This window comes from Puma concolor, chromosome F2 (assembly GCF_028749965.1).
Source record: "Puma concolor isolate L17-30 chromosome F2, mPumCon1.1.hap2, whole genome shotgun sequence".
Lineage (NCBI taxonomy): Eukaryota > Metazoa > Chordata > Mammalia > Carnivora > Felidae > Puma > Puma concolor.
In genome coordinates, this window is record NC_141684.1 from 31,197,254 (window position 1) to 31,220,943 (window position 23,690).

A 23,690-nucleotide genomic window follows, 5' to 3' on the forward strand; every position below is an offset into this window, starting at 1 on the left:
GATCATGAACGGGGGAGGGGCAGAGAGAGAGGGAGACACAGAATCGGAAACAGGCTCCAGGCTCTGAGCCATCAGCCCAGAGCCCGACGCGGGGCTCGAACTCACGGACCGCGAGATCGTGACCTGGCTGAAGTCGGACGCTTAACCGACTGCGCCACCCAGGCGCCCCTGAGCAAGTGTTCTTAGAAGGCCTTTCCTAATTCCCTCAAGCAGCTTTGAATGACTTTCTCACCAGCAGGGTTCTACAAGGCAAGGACTGTGTCTTTGATTTTCTGGGACCCAGCACAGTGTCTGGCACATAGCAAGTCTTCAGTAAATATGTGTTTGAATGAATGAATAAATGACCTTCTGATGATAATACCAACACTTCCATGTAGTATACAGTAAGTCAGTCTAATTTAGTCTTCTTGATTATTAGTCTCTTTCGATGGGTGAAAGAAATGCATCTTAGAGACCAGTGTGCCAGATGTTACATCATTGTCAAGAGCAGAGTCTGGACTCTCCCAACATCCTGTCTCTCCTCAATACAGTAAGGATTAGTGGTTTAAGTTAGCTCAGTGTTTTTTGTTTTTTTTTCCATTTCCTCGGAAAAAATTTCTTCTAAAAGAGTCCTTTCATGCTGTTCTATAATGAGGAAGGGTTGGGGGGGGGGAGTTCCATACATTGCTACCTGAGCCACCCACCAAAGAAGTTTAGTTTCACCTGTTTTTCATTTGGGGCTTCTGTGAAAACCTCACTTAAATTAAGTGCTCCATGGATTAAAAGGGGGAAAAAAACTGTGAAGGCACAATGGTGACTCTGGTAGTAAAGAGAAGAGGGTAACTTATTGTAAAGGGAAACATTTTGAATCCTTTGGATCTTATGATATTGAAGCCTTCTTACTATACTTGCTGATATCTTAAAAGAATACTTAAGCGTAAATTCAATTGGTATTTAATTTACACATGTATACACATCCACATACTCACACACCATCCATAGTAGTGTTTAAGTGTATCAGAAACTGTCCTGGGAGAGAGGAGTGGAGCTAACAGAAATACTCTATAATTTACCTACAGTATTCCCCAAGACCTGAAAGAATCCCCAAATTATTGTCAGTTCCACTAAAATAGAATTTGACTATACCAATAAAGTTATCTAAAAACATTAAGTGACCTTCCTTTAGACATCTAATGATTCTATGACATATATGAATATAAAAATAAAACAAGTTTTAAGGTTTTTAGATTAACATTCACACTTTCAGAATCCTTTTCACTCTATCACCCACTACTGTCACATGGCCCTGGGTTTTGGCAGAGAGGACATTACAAATAAAGTTTTGATCACTTCATGTATTTTAATTCATGTATAACTACCACCAGTTTGAGATACAAATGATGCACAGGCTGTTTCAGAATCACTGCTCCTGTTAGGACGGAAGAAAAATATACTATCTTAACTCATAATCGTGAACAAATTTGCTTTTAATATTTACATAAAAGAGTGGGTTGGAGAATTCAGTTCACTAGTTCACTGGCTGACTTCTGTGTTGGTTTCATCAGGATAGCATGATTTCAACCTACACCTCTGCAAAATGGTGGATTTTGCATGTGATGGAGCTTCAGGGTTGTTCCTGAATAAATTACATCTAAAATATTAAATTCACAAGTGCCAAATATCTGCTTAGTCAAGCTTTAAGGTTTGGGCCTAAGAAAAAATAATAGCCTGAGCAAGTTAGCAATAATACCAGTATAAACATATAAGAGGCAAATTTTTATCACTGTGGAGACAGCCCCAGAGGAAGGAAGTTCACATGTTGTCTGGTCAGGACTATCATGAGATTTTAGTTTTGTTGCAAATAGCAGAGCATAGTGAGAGAAAGCGATCACTGAACAGAAAGGAGAAAGACTTCGGCTTTCTTCTTGACTTGGGTGTTCCTTCCTTTGTTTTATTCTTTCCCCTTTATGATCACAGGTCCTCTCACAAGTACTAATGCAGTTCTATTATGGAAACTTTAGATTGATAAACCTGTGCTTTTTCATACATAGCAATTTTTTAAAATCTCATTTAGCATGGCATTAGTAAGAAAAATTATTGTATGACTTTTCCCTAGTATAATTTTTTTTTAACTTTTTTTTTTTTTTTCAACGTTTATTTATTTTTGGGATAGAGAGAGACAGAGCATGAACGGGGGAGGGGCAGAGAGAGAGGGAGACACAGAATCGGAAACAGGCTCCAGGCTCCGAGCCATCAGCCCAGAGCCTGACGCGGGGCTCGAACCCACGGACCGCAAGATCGTGACCTGGCTGAAGTCGGACGCTCAACCAACTGCGCCACCCAGGCGCCCCTCCCTAGTATAATTTAGAAGCTGGTCAATACAGGAATTCAAATGCATTCACAGTTTGCCAGGTCTATTCTAAGCACTTTAGATGTAAAAACTCATTTGTTGACTCTTTTCAATAACTATGGGATAGGTGCTCCCGTTGTCCCTATTTTAGAAAAATAACTTGCCCAAATCACATAGTAAGTATCGAACACAGGCTTTGTAATAAAGGCATCAACTCCAGACAGTATCTCTTGGGGGCGGTGGGGGGGGGGGTGCGCGGCGGAGGGGAGTACAGCGGAGAGGGAGCTAAGTAAGATAATTGTGTTTGTTTTCTTGGTGACTAAAGTTGCACCATTTATATTTTTTAAATATGAACCTATGTGAGTGACACAGGAGAGGGTTTATTATCGTAAAATTGATTCATGTTCTGATTATAAGCCACCCTGCTCCTTTCTACCTTATAATCTCACTTTCTTCTCCTATGTTGATATAAGTCATTGGAATTCTCTATAAAAATGCTTGGAAAATGCATCAGATGTTCACTCTTCTGAGTAGATTGTGCTTTGTAGATCTAAAATTCAGTGCTACCTTTGGATATGCTTGGCACAATCTTTGCTTACTGTAATGCTTGCAGAAACTCTAGCTCTAGCAAGGGTAAGAAACTTAAGGCCAGCCTATAAAAATAAAACAAAAAGTTCATATATGTAAGATATGGGATATGGACCAATCAACAAAATTGAGCTATTAGGCAGTTGACACAAACTATTACAAAGTGTTCATCTTTTAGGCAGAGTAAGAGTTGCAAGCATACAGAATTGTTTTATAGTTATTTTTCGGACATCACTCCCTTCCAAGAAATAATGTCTGCAAAGATCAGTGTTATCTTTTCAAATGAGATGTAGAAGTCAAAGGCAGTTTCCTAGGACTATTTAATTTTTCAAGCAGATAAAATACAAGGATCAGATCATTCATGTATTTATTTTTTACTTTTGTGTTTCTAATGACTGTGGTTATTTTTCTCTCTGAATTATCTTCAATGCATAGTAGTAGGAAGTAGGATTTTTCCTTTCATTTCATGAGTTTCTAAAACCAAATTCTTTATAGCCAGTTTAGTTTAATCCAAAAAACCAAACCATTAAATCATAACTCTGCTTATTGTAAAATATTAAAAATTTGTTTCTGAATTATAAGTCCCCTAATTCTTGGCAAAGGACCATAGCAAATGTGTTGAGCTTTTTTTTTATTTAAGTTTATGGAAAAATAATTAACATCCTCAAGCCTAATCATTCCAACTTGTATGGAGCATAAAACCATAAGAACTATGTGAATCAAATTTCCTTTTTTTGTTTGGGTTTAAATCTCTGTATTATGTTAAAAGGTATTTAATGCTTGAAAGCTTTGACCTTGCCTGGGATAGGAGCCAGTTCAATCTTTTCTTGGATAGAGTTAAGCCCAAGTCATATGATCAATAAATACAACAGGCATTGTAAATGTAGTAGGGCCCTTGTCTCCAGGAAGGACACCACCAGATAGCACAGACCACACAATATTGGTGAATGAACTTTTCAAGTCCTTTCATGTCAAATCTTTTGAAATCAACCACCTATTTTCACCTATTTTCTTAAACTTCCTTCATCTGTTAAGCATAGCCTTTTTTGTTTTTCTTCTGACTAGAAATAACATGTTTGGTGTTTTGTTTTTTTTGTTTTTTTTTGGCTGTAGTGAATCCAACTTCTTAAATAGATATATAATAAAAAGTAGCATGCTCAAAAATTAGTGGTGTCAATATTATATTTATATTAGATATTATATTACTATATTAATTATAAGTATATAAAATATATAAACTATATTAATATAACATATTATTAAGCTGGTAATCATAAGGACAATTTATTGAACTGCCATGGATTTTGACTTTGTACATTTCATATTATTCTTATTATAAACAAATTATATGCAATGGTAATTATAATAGTAAACTATAGTATAATATGTAAGATATTACAGAAAATATGTGCTGTAATATGTAAGATATTATACAGATAATATAATGCATAATGTAAACACATACTATCTCCTATGTAAAATACATCTATGAGATGAGAGTAATGACAAAGCCTATTATGTGCCAGGCACTATTTGAAAAATTCTACATGCACTGACTCATTTAGTCTTTGCAAAGATCTAAGCGATAGAGAGAAAAGAGTGGAGATTTGAACACAGGCAATTTGGCACCCAGGTCCCAGCCCCTAACCAATATGTGATTCATCTCTATTGTGATCATAGTCCACAATGGCAACTATTATCATTGCTGTTATTATTAAGTCAGAATAAGAATTGTGGAGCATATGTCCAACCTGTTACCTTCTCTGCACCTCAGCTTCCAACCTGGTAATCTGCCTGAGTAACCTCTCTCTCTCCATGTAGCTCTGACTCTCTCTGGTCTTTATCTAAGAAGTGCTTGTAGAACATCTTAACATTCTCAAGTTACTGAATACATTTGTTTAAAAGGAAATTTCTTTGTCTAAAATTTGTGAATGATTTTAAAACTTTGTCTAGGCTTTTAATAACATAGATAATAGTAATAACAAAACTGTGAAGAATAGTTTTCTCTACTCAACATATATTTACAAATATAGTTATTCCTTTCCCTGAGTATATAAGTTTGCAAACACAGTTTAGCAAACTTCCAGGCAATCAGTGTCCATTAAAAAATAAAAATCTGGAAAAAATTCTGGCAGGGTAAACCAATTAAGGCAGGGTAAAACTTTAATTAAGAAACAAATGACACTAGGGGTGCCTGGGTGGCTCAGCTGGTTGAGTGTCCAACTTCGGCTCAGGTCATGATCTCGTGGTTTGTGAGTTTGAGCCCCACGTCGGGCTCTGTGCTGACAGCTCAGAGCCTGGAGCTTGCTTCGGATTATGTGTCTTCCTCTCTCTCTGCCCTTCTCCCACTCTTTCTCTCTGTCAAAAATAAATAAACATTAAAAATTAAAAAAAAAAAAAAAGAAACAAATGACACTAGTTTCCTCTAGCGAAATGTTTCCTTGACACTTTCAATTACTCTTATTAAATATCATCAGTAAAATTCCACCTTGGCCACTTGAATCCCCACCTATGCCTTCTTTAACCTGTGCCATGTGGATTTTATTATCATTGGAATCCTGCAGTTGTCTCCTCAAGGTCACAAATGACTCCTTCATTTTAAATTTAAGTGTGCATTTTCTTAATCCTTATTTCTCTTGACTTCTCTGGAATATTTGATTAAGTGGATCACTTCCCCGAATCAAAATCTATCCCCAACTTTCACTGCATTCTGTTGATCAGGTTTTCCTATTTTATCTTTCCTTCTTGCATCTTCATTTATTCAACAGATACTCATTTAGTACATGCTATAGGCTAGGCCCTGTTCTAGGCAGTGGAGACAGTGACAAATAAGATGAAGTCCCTGCCTACCTAAAGATTATTGATGTATTTTACCTCCATCAACCCATTCTTGGATCCTTCTCCTTCCCCACATATACATGTTTTTCCACCTTTTACTTCTTCAAATAATCCATTTCCATGCTCTTAGCCACTGCTTTTAAGCAGATTACTCCCAGTATAATTTTGAATTAGGTAGACATGAGGTTCAAATCCTAGATCCAGTACTTCTTATTAATAATAGCCATTAGTAAGTTACTGAAACACTCTAAGCACTGTTTTTTTTCATCTGAAAAATAGAGATAATAATCATATCTATGTCATTATTGTGAGATAAGTTAGAAAATACGTATATAGTGTTTAAATTATCTAGCACTTAACAGCAAGCATGCTATTGTTATTGGTGATTGCTTTCTTATTCCTTTAGTCTCTTATCCATATTCTTATCCTTGTGGTCAACCTCCACTAGATCGCTTGCAGCTGTTCATTAAACCACCCCCTCCTTTTGGATGACTATGCTACCTCAAATTCTATGTGTCTTTTCTTGTATGTTAGCTCTCCACTTAAATTGTTCATTTAGATCACTGTCTGTATCTTCTTCAGGTCACTAGAGTTGAAAATTATGAACTCCTACATCTCCATAAGCCTACAGGAACAATCACTATTGAAACTTCTAGGCATTTTGAGGACAAGATCCAGTTTTTCTTCATCATAGTATACCCAAGTGTAACACAGAATCAATGCCCCAAAATGCTGTTTGAGTAAAAACTAAGTGAATGAATCAGTTAGAATTGGGGAGGAGGAAAGAGTAGCTAGAGGTTGTGTTGAGGCCGAAGAGTGGGTACAGATTGGTTAAGGGATTAGTAGAAGGGGAACCTTGGGACAGGGAGTGGAATTTCAATTTATAATCTTGGATGTGGGTCAATTCCTAGGGACAATAAAGATACACTGATGGGTGACTGTTGTGAAATTAGAGGAAGAGCCCTCTGGAGAGCAGTTTGCTTAATTTATATGCTCCCAAAGAGGCAACTGTCTCGTAGTTCCTTTCACTCTGAGGAAGTACATGGACAATTTGTCCTTTGAATGACAGTTGTTGCCATTGTTTTCATACCCCTTAGCCATTTGTGCTCCAGACTGAGGGCTTCAGGGAAAACGCTTGAGGTTTTTCCTTTACTCAGACTTAGCACTGTGCCCACACAGCCTGTCTGCCACTGTTGCATCATATCTATACCTTTAGCCAGACTCCACAATGCATTAGCAGTCAACTGCCAGGGGAATGGTGTTCTCCATGTCTAGGACCTTGAATAATCAAACTGCCACATCCCTACTACATCAATTACAGTGATTACTCTCTGAAGATAATCCTGTTACAGATATGTTTCTCTCCCTGGGTGGACTCTGGGGGAAATGAATCAATTTCTAAATAAATACTATTGTTTTATAGTAATTGAAATGAGTGTAAGTCTTTGATAGCATTGGCTAACTTTCCACAGGGGGAAGAAATGCTTGTCACACTCAAAAGGAATATAGTATGTCATATTCTCCTATTATTGTTCATGACAAAAGTTTAAGCAAATAATATGTTCTCCATATGCTGTGGACCAAATTTTGCCTCTAATGTAATACTGAACCATCAAGACTAATGATTGTAGTATGTAACTATACAGGAGTTAATGTGCAATGAAATATGTAATAGCTAAATATATATGATTTTTAATTATCTTTTCAAAATCATTATTATTATTACCATTTCAATTAATTAAATATTTAAGAATTCTGAGTCTTATGTTTTGGCAGTAAAGTGGTCTGTAATTTTAGAAACCTAGATAGCATTTTTTAAAATTGAACATACATAAATGCCTATTACCATTCAAGATAAAACTTCTTAAAAATTTTTTTACAATCTGATACTGAGACAATTTTCAGCTCACTGATTTAAATTTTTACAGGCAATTTAAGTAATATGATGGAACGTAATCAGAAACAATTCTAATATAAAACTAAATACCCAATAAGATATCTAAACCAAGATTTTTCACATAGTAATTTTTATTTAATTTATCTGTGGGCCTACCTATCCTATTTCTGGTTTTGAAACATATTTGATGCTCTTTTCTTTAAAGCAGACATAATTTTCACTTGACTTTGTTTTCCCTATCTCTATTAGGTATTTTGCAATATGGATCTTAATGGGGGAGGTTGGACCGTAATACAACATCGCGAAGATGGAAGTCTGGATTTCCAAAGAGGTTGGAAAGATTATAAAATGGTAAGATGGAGGAATTTAGTTTTTTGATGTTTTATCATGAGGTTACCTTCACCACACTGTGTGATAAGCCCTTGTACTTTTAGGTGTTTTTTCAGTTATTTTAAAAATAAAATGATACATTAGTCACATTATTTTTATTAAACACAAAACACTCATAAATCATTTTCAGTAAATGATTTCCATATGTGCATCAGAAAGAAAAATGTATTACTGAAATTATTTGGTGAACTGTTATGTATTATCTGGATTTGTTCCTGGTTGAATGAGGGTGGGGAAAGCTAGAACTCAGACCCAGGTTGAGTACATGATCCAGGTCAAAGGAGGTGTGCATGGCTCTGGATTATGGAGAGGTACTTCCAGTGGCCTCACTCATGTAGCTGGCAAGTTGTTGCTGGGTGTTGACTAAGAGCTCCTCCGTGTGGCTGGGTTGGGCTTCTCCCAGTATGGTGATCCAGGGTTATCAGACTTCTTATGTGACAGTTGGCATCCCTCAAGCACAAAAATAAATCTTTTTAAGGTTTATTAGACCCAGAAATGGTACTGTATCACTTCTACTGCTTCCTTTGGTTAGAGTTAATGAGAGGGCCAGTGTACATTCAAGATTCAAGGAGTACACAAGGGTGTGAACTATGAAGCATGGTTCACTGGGGTCTCCAGAATTATAGCAGACATCACTGGTCACCATCACTATCATTGTAGCTAATCTTTCTAATGCTTAATATGACACAGCCCTATACATAAATTCTTATTCATTTTTTATATCAAACCTATTAACTGTCTCCATTTTAAGAGGACAGTCAGCAAGTTGGGAGATCAACTTTTAGAAGATAATATAGTAGATAGTTTATATTTTTTTAATCTTTATTTTTGAGAGAGAGAGAGAGAGAGAGAGAGAGAGAGAGAAAGATAGAGTGCGAGTGGGGGAGGAGCAGAGAGAGAGGGAGACACAGAATCCAAAGCAGGCTCCAGGCTCCACACTGTCAGCACAGAGCCCGATGTGGGGCTCCAACTCAAGAACCGTGAGAGCATGACCTGAGCCAAAGTCAGACACTCAACCAACTGAGCCACCAGGCACTCCTATAGTAGATACTTTAAATAATGCACAATCCAATAGTCATAGAGTCAATGCCTACTAAATTAACTATTAAAATCTGCTGACAGAATGTCAAGATGCAATTAATGGAAGAGGCTTCCATTTATGGACTAATTCCATAATTTACATCTAAATGGTCTGGGTAATTCTTGTTTTGACTAACTTTTGACAAATTCCCCTCTCAGAAGGTTAAAGAAAAGGTGAAGAGAAATGTATGAGTCTAAGCTCTGTCTTAATATTCTTATAGAAAATGTGTGAAAACTGTAGCTAATAGACATCACACTGTACACATTAGTAGGTTCATAGTTGGTCAAATGACAGTTAAAATGATTTGAATAAATGAAGGGCATCTCTTGTGGTGTCTCTGTGTCTACTATATTTATTATCAGATACATAGTTGAATACTCTGAATGTAGGTTAATAAAGTTTAGAGTTATACAAAGTTGGAACCTTAATGTCTTCAAAAAAGCATGAATTCAAGGTAGAAAGGAAAGCTACAGCCAACAAGATAGAATTCTACAGAGATAAATGTAGTCTTCCACCTAGACCAAAAATACACAAAATTAAGTAAGAGTATAGGATGAAAATGACAAATTAGCTTAAGAACCTGGTATTTAAAGGATATATAGATTTACCTGACTATAAGCTCATTTTGTGTTGCTAGCTATTAAAAACCAAGACCAGTGTGCTCAGTCTATTTAATAGTTTATAGTCTCAAAAAATGCAGACCCGGGGCGCCTGGGTGGCACAGTCGGTTAAGCGTCCGACTTCAGCCAGGTCACGATCTCGCCGTCCGTGAGTTCGAGCCCCGTGTCAGGCTCTGGGATGATGGCTCAGAGCCTGGAGCCTGTTTCCGATTCTGTGTCTCCCTCTCTCTCTGCCCCTCCCCCGTTCATGCTCTGTCTCTCTCTGTCCCAAAAATAAATAAACGTTGAAAAAAAATTAAAAAAAAAAATGCAGACTCACTGGTGTCTACTGTAGTCTGATTACATCATTAATAATGCTTTAAATTCTTGTGGATTTCGAACAAGTGAACTTATCCTATAAGGTGCAAGCACTGAATGGATGGGGCTGTAACCTGAAGGGAAAGCAAAGCATTTAGGTATAAACTGTCTGATAGCTATTTAAATTGACTGGGTGGAGGTAGCCTGCTCCTTACCCTGTGGTGTGGTCCAGAAACCAGCAGCACTGGCATTGTCTGGGAGCTTCTGAGAAATGCAGCATCTCAAGCTCCATCCCTGAGTTAGAATCTAAATTTTAACACTGCTTTAAAGAAGGAAGCCCCATAATGAGTGGAAGAACATTCCAGAGAGGCAAAATTTGACTGAGTATGAACAAAAGTCTCTGATGATTCTTTCCAACATGAATGGACTGCCTATTAAGTGGTGAAGACCTCTCTTCAGTGGAAACACTCCAGTAGAATGTAAATCACCAGATTATAACAGAGAATATTAGTTCCACTTCAAGGTCTCTTTCTACTTATGTGATTCTAAGAACATATGGGAAACATTTCATCTAAATTCTCAAAAAAAGGGGCCTTGCATTATGTCTATATCAACAGTTTGAATCTTCACCCTGCCATTTGCAAATGGAGTGTTTTTGGCAAATCATTTAACCTATACCTAACTTACTCACCAGTTACAAGGGGACATAATGATAATACCTCACCTGCCTTGCAGGGATGTTGTGAGGATTAGATATAAATAAAACACTTGACATACTACATTTTCAATAAACAGTAGTTATTACCCAAGAATAAGACATCAAAGAGTGCAAAATTTTTACTTGCCAAAAATACTATTTTGCAAACTATCTTATCTCAGGATTATTTAAACCACTAAAACGGAATGTGAAGAAGTCATCTGAGAATCAGACTGTAGATACAGGTTCAGGCAAATCTGAAAAACATTATTATTAATATCAATGATAATAGAAAAATGAATATAAAGTGATCATCATGGTGACTTTCCATAATGCTGAATTATTATTTGTAAGCACCTGCTGCCTTGGCAAACTAGACACATTAAGTAAGACAGACTGACCTGAAGTATGGCAATGATTCATGTCTTATAAGTATTTATGTATTTTTTTTTTAATTTTTTTTTTCAACGTTTATTTATTTTTGGGACAGAGAGAGACAGAGCATGAACGGGCAAGGGGCAGAGAGAGAGGGAGACACAGAATCGGAAACAGGCTCCAGGCTCTGAGCCATCAGCCCAGAGCCCGACGCGGGGCTCGAACTCACGGACGGCGAGATCGTGACCTGGCTGAAGTCGGACGCTTAACCGACTGCGCCACCCAGGCGCCCCAGTATTTATGTATTTTAAGCAACTTTTTTCGATGTTTGACTGAGACTGAATTATTCTTTAATTATAGCTTTGGGGAAGTTTACCCCTCCCCCCCTTTTTTTAAATACAAAGACTATCCTATTTCATTCAAACTAGAACAATTTATCAGCTGAGTGTCAATTCAACATGGTCAGAAAATTGAGAGAAGTGCCAAAATCTGAAACATTTTGGCAAAAATGAGTCTGACTGATTTTTTGTTTTAATTGAGAGAATTCATCACATGTCACAACTTGGTTAACTTTCACCAAAACACATGGTAGAAAGTGTTCCCATTGTTTTCCTCCAGAGATTTTTACTCTGGACAAAATAAGGACTCCCAACAAGAATGGATGTAGGTTCCTTCCGCCAACTCTTCTCTGTCACACCCACTTCTGTTCCTAACATCAGAAGAACTGGCTGCTAGGGTGTTGGATCCTTTGGGAAAACACAAACTTCTTGGCATGCCCCATCTCCTCCTCAATCTTCACGAGTCTCCTGTTATACACTAAGATGCTTCACCTCTTTCTTGAGTGCTGAGTACAGAAATAAAATTTCATCCTGCCTTCCTTTCTGCCTCGCCTCTCTCCTTCCCTTTATTCTGGTTGATATCTATGGGCTGCCTTTTGCCTCATAAGGTTTCCAGAACAATATGTTAAAATTATCAGCACATGAATTACAAATTCAAATTGTAATTTATTATTTTTAAACCTCTCTCACCAGGGAAGATTTGCAACTTATTTGATTCTTAACATTGGCTTTAAGCCTACAAAAGCCTTTTACCTGACCTTTGTTTTCACTTAACCTTCCTTATGAGGGGATTCAGCAAAATCTGGTTTATGGATTTGTAAAGATGTTTGCAGAGAGGGAAGTCTGCAGTGGGCCTTTTTAATGAGGCACTTAGGGAACCATTTTAACTCTTTCAAGCCAGGAGGATACCATTCAGTGGCCTCCAGCAATGGCACTTATCAGCAGTACTTTTGCATATATAAAGCCCAGTCAGCTTGGAATTCCAAATAGTACTCTAGTGGCCTAACTTTATGGAAGGTAGTGACTAATGCCCTGGAGACAACCTGGCTTTGTATTGAAAACAATTACCCCCATAAACAGAACTTCCTACTGACACAAATATTCGGTCTGAGCACCATACCTTCTGGGAGTTCTTTGAGCACCATAGCTTCTTAGAGCTCTTTGTTTCTGGAAAGAAATTAAGAACATATTTTCAACTGCTTTTTAACATCTTCACATTAAAAAGAGAAAAATATATATAAGAAATTTAAAATGTTGAAGTAAATCATTCTTTTGATCTTTCTTGGGATGAATGTCTCAGCAGTTACAGGAAGAGATACATGATTGAATTGTGTATTAAAGCACCTCTGAAAAGCCATAGATCAGTAACCCTGCCTTCATATCTGTTTTCTTTAATCATTTGTATGGAAAAAAGATGAAACCCATAAAATACATCGACTGTGTCTGGTTTCAATTGTGTTTCAGCTATAGAAAGTCAACACTTCCTAGAAGCATTATCCGACAAAAAAAAAAAAAAAAAAGCAACAAAGTATAGAGACCATTATTTTATTAACTTGGAAACATACAACCAAAACTGAATATTTCTGCAGGTCTTGGCCAAAATTAATGAATATTGATCTTTCCTCTGTGTGTATTTTTTTTTTAACAATATGCAGTTTTTAAGGCCAACTTTAAGTATTAGATTAGGTTAAATTCCAGTGTCTGTTTTTGCCTTTCATTAAAGGGCTAAAAGAGGAAGAACATTGATTAACAATCTATCTGAAATTTTACATGTGATTGTGATTGAAGTAACTAAACCTAATAGTTTCCATGAAAAGATATGACCTAGCATTGTCGGATTTTTATTACTATTTTTTATTCTTTTGATAAAGACTTGCTGCTTTTTTAGTGTTAGCACTAAAACTTGTATAAGTTTTATTTTTACTTATACAGATGTTACAGGTTCTTTGGAGTAAAATATAGACCTATGGTAATCTGGTATGTGTATGATAAAGTATGAGCCTGTTTTTTTTTTGGATGTGGCCATCTCTATATTTTAGGGATCAATATACTTTTTTTTCAAGGACAGTCCCATAATACATTATCAAATTGTGTCTCCTGATATGGAGCTCCATATGAAGATGAGGTTTTATGCCTCTCTCTTTCCTGTGTACCACTCAGATAATTTCATCTGGTTACTATATTCTTCCTCATTTGCATTCAGAATAGCTGTTCCACATCATAATTATATGATTCCCCACCTATGGTACAAAGCAGACTCATCCATGGAACCTTTCAAAAACATACATATCTCTAAGCACACCCCAGACATATTGAGTCAGAACCTCCATGTGGGAACCAAGTCATCTTATTTTTAAAAAGCTCCACAGCTGGTTCTGATATGCACTCCTGGTTGAAAGCAACTGTCAGAGCTATGAATTTATTGGCATGAGTTTAAAATCTCAAAAATTACCTCTTTTGCAGTTCTTAAAACTTATGAGACATAGACAGAAAGAGATGAAAAGAACTAGGACTAAGGGACAGTTGGAGGACACAGCTTCTCTCTCCATTAGGAAGCAGAAGTAAAAATAAGAGAGTAGTCTACACTTTGGTTTATGTCAACCAGTGTCAACCAGTTGGTTTTAATTTCTTATTTATTTTTTCTTTATTTTTTAAAAATGTTTATTTACTTATTTTGAGAGAGAGAGAAAGCACACGCAAACTGGGGAGGGGCTGAGAGAGAGAGAGAGGAGAGAGGGAATCCTATACAGGTTCTGTGCTGTCAGTGTGGAGCCTGAAACGGGGCTTGATCCCATGAACCATGAGATCATGACCTGAGCTGAAGTCAGGAGTCGGACACTTAACTGACTGAGCCACAAAGGCACCCCTAATTTCTTATTTAATAATTCTTGGATTAAAATGACAGTACTTATTTATATAAACCAACACTCAACTTGCCGTAAGAATACATTAGTTCCTAGCATCTAAAAACCTTTTAAATAATTGTTTCAGTATCCCCTTATTCATTTCCAGGCTAAGACATAGTCCTGGATTGTTTTTGTTCCCTTTTGCATACAGAGTAGAATGAAACCTGCTTCTCCTCAAATAGCTCACAGTCTGGTGGGAGAGAGGCAAGTAAACAGAACATTACTATGTATTGTGATATATCCTTTAACTATAATAACAACAACTAGATTTTTGTTGTTCTCATGTATCAGCATTGAGCTAAATGCTTCCAATATATTATTTCTCTCTCACAACCTTATATATGGAAACAACATTTTTAATCCCTGTTTTGCAGATAAGGAAACTGAGGCTAAAAACTAATAATCGGAGGTTCCACAGCAAATATGAGGCAGAGCAGTGCTTCAAATTGGAGCAGAGATAGGGAGTAGAAGATATTTAATCAAAGCCAAGCCTTTATTTCTAGGCATCAGATCTGTAGTCTGCCTGATAAACTATGCAATAGACAGTTTACTAATGTGGGAACCCATTTTCCCTTCTTTGACTTATTTTTCATCTTCATGATGAAACAGTGTTTTCTGCATGGCTGCCCTTAGCTTTTAGAAAGTTCCCTCCCTACCCTCCCTCTCTAACAGTCATTTTGATTCATTGTAGCCGAACATCTTGTTCCCACCATGCACCATGTTTAGACAGTTTATCTGGCAAGGTGCGTGGAATAGAATTTTTATTTATAAAATCAGATTTTGTTGTTTTCCTTTCAGTTGCTTCTTCTTCTCTTTTCACTCAGAAAAAGCAAACTGTTTAGGAAGGGATGTTAATCTCCACTCAGAGGAGGTACAGGACTGTGTGCCACGCTGGGGACAGAAGCTCTCATAGGAATGACACTAATCTGTTTTTGAGGCTCACTGGAGATCACTGCCCTTTTTCCCTAGGGAAGCTGAGCAGTTTTATCCCTGCAGTGCTTTCAGCAGCATGGAAATATGTGACCTAAAACTTAACACTTCATCATTCCCAGCTTCCTTATTCACATTTAGTATAATTGCTGAATCCCTTCTAACTGCGCACCAGAGGGAATCCTCAAGTGGCTAGAGAGTTGACGCGTCTAAGCTGAGAAGAAAATGCAAGGAAAAATCCCAGCAGTCTTCTTTCTCCTCCCAGTGGCTGCTGCAACTGAGAATGTGCTAATTCTTTGACTTTCAGTGCCCTGTAGCTTTTTGTTTTGCTTATTCATTGGAGAAGGTAAGCTTCACTCTTCTTTCTAGTATGTAGCCTTGCTGACACGAAAATGTGTAAAATTCTTAGCACATCCTAAATTGCTCTGATATTCTCTGCCACTGTGGAACTTTGGCAAAGTATGACTTGTGCATCTCGGAAACAGAGAAGCAAGGGAGCACTGGAATACTGACTTCTGGGGGTCCTATATCTTTGCTCTGAGCTACAGGACTTCAGGGGAGAATATATGCTTCAGGGGAGCATATACCAGTACAATTTGAATGAAGAGTGTTGAGTTAATTAAAAACTAAGTTAAATTTGGGAATAATCTTAAAAGTGTGCTTCTATATGTTAATCAATTTTGTTTTAATTTTAAGTATAAAACTATATATTCATTTACACATTATTGAAAATGTAGGGCCAGAGTCTGGAATTCTGAGTCAGTGGTTCTTTTTTAGAACTCTCCCATAATTAAATGCATCAAAGTTCTACCTTCTGTTTTGTTTTTGTTTTTGTTTTGCGTTTTGTTTTCACTAGAGCAAATAAGACACCTGCAAAGCAACGTAAGTTAAAATCTTCTAATGTTTTATTATTTTTCTAGTCTTTTGGAGTAATTGTAACAAACATAACTCTAAAGCATTTTTTTAGTGATTTGCTTTTATTGAGCAAACCTAATATTTAAATTAGGTTTTATCAAAAACAAAACAGAACAAAACAAATGGCTCTTTTCCCACTAATACTTAACTTATTTACATAACATTATAAATCTTATCAGAACAATAACAGAACAGGCATAAATGGTTTGGGGACCCAACACTACTGACGTTTAGTAAGTAACTCAATTGGCAGAGACAGTAGCATACAAATGTATTTAATGCATTTAGTAGCCTCTGGGCATACACGCGCATGCGCGCGCGCGCGCACACACACACACATAAACTTATATATTTTAAGTTCATTTATTTTGAGAGAGAAAGAGAGAGCACACACAAGCAGGGGAAGGGCAGAGAGAGGGAGAGAAATAATCCCAAACAGTCTCTGCACTGTCCGCATAGAGCCCGATGCAGGGCTCAAACTCATGAACCATAAGATCACGACCTGAGCCAAAATCAGGAGTCTGGCACTTAAACTGAGCCCCGCAGGTGTGGCAATCAATATACTTCAAAGAAGGAGTGTGTTAAGTTTGTTAAAGGAGAAATCCGTGAAGAATACTTCTACTATAGTTATAATTCTATAAAGTTGATATACATTAAATTTGAAAAAAAAAAAAATAAGATTTTCAGAGTCTATTGTCTGTATTGGGAAAATGAGAATTGCTGTGATTATCTCAGTACTACTGTCACACTTCTTAAAAGTAAAACCTTTATTAATGATTGCTTCCGTTAACAGAATGTTTCTTTCTGAAACATGAGGGTGTATATCCTGCTATGCTAGAGGTTTGTCTTTCAGATATCAACGTGCATGGGACAAATGGGGAGGTTGTTTGGATGTAGATCCATGGGCCTGGTTCTCAAATATTTTGATTCTCTGTGCAGCCAGGAATTTTTTTTTTTTTTTCAGCCAGAGCTCCAGTGATCATGATTCAGTGGGCACTTTAAACAACAAGAATTATGTTGTTTTTGTTTGTTTGTTTTTTGTTTATTTTGTTTGTTTTGTTTTTAAATGCTCAGAAGTGTTTTGTCAGTGCAGTACGAGCTAAGGCACAGCATGTTGTCTCCAGGAGCTTCAGGGGCAGGAGGATACCAGAGAAGCAAGCCCTCTTCGGAGCTGGGCATACAGGCTCCCTTTTGGCCTGGGTGCTGGGCTTCAGACCCTAGCCCCAGAAGAGCCAAGGCTGTGTTGAAGAGGTTGATGTGAGTGGAGCTGACCGTGATGAGTGTTGATTTCAGGCCCAGGCTCTGGAGCAGTTTTACCTGCATCTCTGGCCCAGCCACAACAAGGTCCCTGATGGTGCCGGGGCCCAGGGCCGCTGTAAACTGCTTGAACTTCACCTCGATTCAGCTGTCTGCTGGGCCTTGCTCACCTCCAGCTCCAGCTGGGCCCAGGGACAGACCAGTTCTAGCTCTCGCACTTCCTGTACCCACTGGAGCTCCACCTTCATCTCAATGGCGAAAGCCTCTCCTTTCAACTTGGCCTGCAGCACAGAGCTTTCTTCCTGGATGTGCAGGGTCTCTGCATGGGGCTCAGCCCTCGCCTTGGTAGTTCCACTGCTTTCCACAGCAGTGCTCAGAGCCTCCACTCCAAGAATTATGTTTAATTACTTCTCTGAATGTCATTATTAAATGCTATAGTGTTTTCCTCCCTCCTTCCCTCCCTTCTTCAAACTTCAATAAAGCATATGGAGTACTGGGTGTATGCTAACACTCTGTAGTCTTTGAGGCTTCACAGATATAGCACAGCTTCTGTCCTCAAGGAGCTCACGGTTTGGTCAGTAAGACAAACATGCAGTTCAAGAATTACATTAAACTTCAAGCGTTGCCAAAGAATACTTTTTGAGGATTCGAAAACTGAATATCCTAATCTAGAATGTCAGTAGTTTCACATCACCAACATTGAGAGTTGGCTTTCCTTGGGGGACCACTTCTTTTTTTTAACCCACAAAGAAACTATTTTTGAACATTTAACAACCGTGACTGGAATTGCCCTAACGAAAATAAGAGCCATGTTAAGATTCAGGTGCAAAGCAGCCAGCTAGGCTCACTCACTAGCTCTTACATGTCAACCTTCTGCCTCAAAACCCAAATCCATAACGAGAGAGCATTTAAATGATTCCAGTCCTGGGTTTACAGGTTTGCTTATTAACATTTAAAAATGAAAATGTTAAAGCTAGAAAAGTCAAAGGTCTAGTAATATAAGTTATTATCTGAGTATAATTTGACTCCTGAAAAATAATAACAGCAACAACAGAAACAATAATAATATTGTTAAATATCTTGTCCAAGAATATCCTGATAGTATTCATTGAAAACGTTTGAATTATGTTCAAAATGTTCCATTAACTAGTATTTTAGAAACATTTCCAAAAGCAGTCTGTGACTGAGAAGTGTTTACTGGTGAAACCTATTAACCAGATACATTTAATCTGAAATCATCTGACCTATACAGATTTGAATATCAGCCTTTACTGTAATAAGAATTAGACATAAGGCTCAATGGAGAGAAATGTAGCAGAAAAGTATTGAGTCACTAATTGGAAAAAAGTGTGAAAAATGTCTTTCCCTTTAAAGAAAGTTTTATTATTATTTAGAATATAGTTAACACTGAACATGATAAGAGGTTTTGTCTGAGGTAACCGCTGCATCTCTGTCTTCTTTTGTAGGGGTTTGGAAATCCCTCTGGTGAATACTGGCTGGGGAATGAGTTTATTTTTGCCATAACCAGTCAGAGGCAGTACACACTAAGAATCGAGCTAATGGACTGGGAAGGAAACCGAGCCTATTCACAATACGACCGATTCCACATAGGAAATGAAAAGCAAAACTATAGGTAAGTCCTCCTTTGACTTAGGGCCCAACTGTCCTGGGCCTCGCCACTGACTAGTTTCAGGGGAAAGATGTGAAAGACAGAGTGATGAGAGCCATCCTTCAGAATGAGAATTAGGTCATCTAGGCCTTTGGTAGGGATACAAAAATCTCAGTAAAGGCTTCTTAAAAGCTTTAAATTTGAATTTTCACAGACTATTTTGATGTTGGCTCAGATACTAGAGGATGAAGAATTAAGTCAAGCACAATAGTGTTGTTGTGGTTTTTATTGCTGTTATTGTGGTGAAATAGGTGCAGTGAATTCATACCTATAAAACTGATGGCAGAGAATTGACTCAAACTCAGTGGCTTGGAATAAGTACTCCTTTCTATGATTTTCTACTTACATTTTATTCACCTTTCTTAAATTGTTATTTTTTCACATTATTTTGAAAGTGACAAAGAGGAGGTACAAGTTTATGTTTTTATATGACTTATGTAAAAGATAAGGTGAGGCATAATTTAGAATTTTTTGGAAAATAATGTAAAGGCAAGAATAAATTCAAATAATGGCATCAATGTACACAATACATCATTGTAGATGTACAAATTGACAAATTCTACACTTTCTTGTTAACATCCTGATTTTTTTTTTCAGCAGCTTGTACGCTGTCCAAAAAAAAAAAAAAAAAAAAAAAATTAAAAGATGGCTAAGCAAGTAATGCAGGATGATAAATTCATTCCCCAAACCCTTATTGTGTTACTTCTCTCTAGGAACCCTACCAGGCACTGGTAATTTTGCAGTCAGTGATAAGGTCTCTAGTCTCCTAGACCTCACAGTCCAGCTTTGTAACTAGCTAGGTCACTAAATAACTGGCTGGCATTCCTTGACAACAGGGAACATATTTCCATTACTTTTATATCACTACCTATTAATGCAATACTTGGCACATATAAACCCTTAATAATTGCGTGTGACAGTTTCATAATCAGCAAATTAGTGTTGCAGTGATTTTTAACTCTCCATATTGTAGCTACTCTACCTCAGTCTTGGAAATGTGATTGTGTGCATTAAAGGATTGGCACATAGCTTCAAGCAAAATGCAGTGATAGCAACTAAAGCCTTCTGCTGTTTTTCCAGCCTGTGTGGCCCTCTTATAGTTCCACGGTTTCTGCTGCTTGTGTCTTTTTGAGACATGCTATTCTTTAAGGGTTTGAATCCACAACATTTTCATGAACATATCTCATTTTATTTTAATGGATTATGTAGGGGATTGGATCCTTAGAGACATAAGGATCATTTTTTTAAACAAACAGTGATGATGTCACAACAGTGGGATAAGAAATAGATCTAAAGAGTTTTCATCATCTCATGGGAGGGTAGTGAGGGTGTACCTACTGACAACTCAAGAAACCAAAGAAGAGACATTTATAAAATGCAATGGAGTGTAAGAAGATGTGTTTCCAAGGAGGTCAATATTTGGGGAGTTTTATAACAAGAGAAACCACTGTAAAACATCAGGGGTACTCTTATGTAAATGTTTTGACCTAAAACTTGAAACTATATGGAACTTGGCTAATGTCAGACAGCTTGACAATAGGACTAACAAATAATTAGTCTAGTCTTTTTCTAGGCTCCTGGAGAATTTGCTTTGGTTCCTTTCCAAAATGTCTCTCAGTTCTTTGTAGGTGTGTGTGTGTGTGTGTGTGTGTGTGTGTATGTGTGTGTGTGTGTGTGTGTTTGCATGCATACACATGTGCTTGTGAGGCTGGGGTGGTGTTAAGACAAAGAGTGCATGGACAGGTTTAGGAAGATTGTCAGAAACCAAAGTAGGCTTCAGGGTGCATGGTATGAATGTCATTCTGGCATCTGTGTGAGGAAGGAGCACTTACTTCCTCTTAGAATGCCCCACTGCCCTCATTGATCATTTCCTGTCCCTATGATGTATGATTCTGATCTTCACCCATATGATGCAGATTTATGATTGAAAAGCAAGTCTTCCCAGATAGAGTGAGGCATGCACTCTGGGATCCCCATTTTTCTTTCTTGAGAGAATTGTGAACCTTGATAGGCATGCTGCTGTAGTAAAGTTGGTGGCTCTGGCCCTCTCTCTTGGCAGGACCCAGCAGAAAATAAGTCTGTAACCATCACCTTCTCATGCAGTTGAGTATGATTCATATTGGCATCAAATGGGAAATTAGAATTCATTAAAACATAATGCCTTTTCTGATGAAAGCTTGCTTAAAATAAGCACACTATGAAATGGTCCTATTTACTCTTTCGAAGAAAATCAGACAGAAGCCTGAAAAGGGAGTACACCCTTGTGACTCCCCTCCCCACCTGTGTCATCACTCACTCAAGTCCAATTACACCAGGTGTGGCCTGAAGTTAGAGCCCAGAAGTCCGACTTTGCCTCTGCTTCTCATCCACTTATTTCTCTTTCTTCTGAATTAAGAAGGAATTTCTTAATTTCAGTGATAATTCATTAAAAGGATTAACACTAGCATTTGTGTAGTGTTTTATAATTTATGAAATGGTTTTTAACACTTTAATTATTCAGTCTTCACACTGAAGTTTTGAGGTAGGTATTACTAGACACATTTTTTTTTCTTTTTTTTTTTTTTTTTAATTTTTTTTTCAACGTTTATTTATTTTTGGGACAGAGAGAGACAGAGCATGAATGGGGGAGGGACAGAGAGAGAGGGAGACACAGAATCAGAAACAGGCTCCAGGCTCTGAGCCATCAGCCCAGAGCCTGACGTGGGGCTCGAACTCACGGACCGCGAGATAGTGATCTGGCTGAGGTCGGACGCTTAACCGACTGCGCCACCCAGGCGCCCCTAGACACATTTTAAATATGAAGGAAATGAGGCTTTGGTCAACTGACCTGCTCAAACTCAAGTAAATATCAACTAAAAACAGAACTATGGAATTCACATTAGGATTTTGGTTTCTTTTTTTTTTAATTTTTCAATATTTTTTCCTCCTCCAAATTAAATTCAGATGATTTTTTGAGAGTTGCTTTTTTTTAAAGTATTCTATCTTAACAAATTTTATTTTGGAAACTTACAATAGCTGTGGTCATAATGTATAAATCTAAGTTTAAAATTTTTTTTCTCATGCTCTGGACACAAACTGATAAAAGTAAGCGTTGTTGAATAAGCTTACAAATGTACATAGAATACACACACTTTCCTTTTATTCTCTAAGGAAACTCCAAATGATTTTCTCAGATAGAAAATAAAATCTATGGAACCCAGGAGAATATATATAAGGAAAAAATAATGTGAGAGTGTCATGATAAACACATCATGTAAAATAACACACAATTAATGTGAAATTATTAAATACTTCCTCTAGAGAGGTAGTATTATTCAGGTCCTCATCATCTAACACCCAAACTATTGTACAGCTTTCCTGCCTCCAATCTTGATGCTCTCAAATATATCATCCACACTATTGTTGGGATGGTTTTTCTAAAAGATAATCTGACTTTGGTTTCTGCCCTCCTTCATATATTTCATCAGTGTTCAAATATCTACAGATTAAAGTCTGTCAGTAATACACTTTCCCAACAACTATCAGCTTTCACTAATACACTCTCCCAAAAACCTCACCTGACCAGATACTCCTCATTATGATTATGTTCCAGAAACTACTTGCAATTTCCCTAAACCTTCTGTGTCTCTGGTTATGTTATATTGGCACCCACACATATAAACTTGACTTAAATACATCTTATAAACCCATAAGATTCTCCTTTATATCAGGAAGTTTTCCCCAATACATGTTATGGTATGTGTTGTGATGAACTCACTCCTAGCCTCCCTTCGGAACTATAGTGCTCCTTCTCTCACCTTCCAGGAATGTTGCTGGTTTACAGCCTGTAGCCAGGGTCCCCTGCCTGAGCATTGCCTGTGGCTGAAGAAAGTCACATCACCCGAGGTCACTGTCCTGCAGACAGATTGCATCCAATGACTAGTCAATACAGGAGTATATAAAGGACCCCTTGCCCCAGTTTGGGACAATTCTGAAGGGCCATCCCAGGTTCAGAATTCCACCTGGGATTAGCCAAGCCCTCTACAGTAACTGTGTGTGAATTCATCCTCTCTCTGTTCAGTATTGCTTTCTTCATTCTGCCATGGGGATTGATCCTGAGAGCCCTCCTTTATAAATCTCCCTACACTGATCTCCTCGAGAAATGCATCATCTTCACATAGGCCAGTTTGGATGTTTTGTACTCCCATAGATCCCTAATGTGTCTGTGACAAACTATCCAGTATCCACATTTCTATTATAAGTCATTAACAAGTATTTATTAAATAACTGTGCTTGTTTCCCTTTTCTACTATTTCTAAGCTTCTTGAGAATAGGAACCATTTTCATCAAAATTCAAGATAATATATCTAAGTTAGCAAAAATGTTAAGTGATAGTTAATAACTAATATTTGGTGAGCAGATACTATGCATCAGACACCTTGTTTTCACTTGAAAAAAATAGGCATGGTACACGGTCACAGGCACTGAGATGAGTAGAAGTTATTTGAGGTTCAATATCATAAGTGTGCACCATATGGCCATCCCTCAATAAAGGGAAATACAGAAGTCAATTTCTAGAACTGA

The 23,690-nt window shown here is 37.4% G+C and overlaps 1 protein-coding gene across 4 annotated transcripts in view; it reads left to right on the forward strand.

Moving 5' to 3' along the window:
• The window catches only part of ANGPT1 (angiopoietin 1), a 244,359-nt gene that overhangs the window by 187,790 nt on the left and 32,879 nt on the right, over positions 1 to 23,690 (forward strand). For all 4 annotated transcript variants that reach the window (XM_086695124.1, XM_025922621.2, XM_025922620.2 and 1 more), the window contains 2 exons: positions 7,902 to 8,003; positions 18,925 to 19,091. In XM_086695124.1, the coding sequence (XP_086551250.1) occupies positions 7,902 to 8,003; positions 18,925 to 19,091 (269 nt within the window). The remainder of the gene's footprint in view (positions 1 to 7,901; positions 8,004 to 18,924; positions 19,092 to 23,690) is intronic.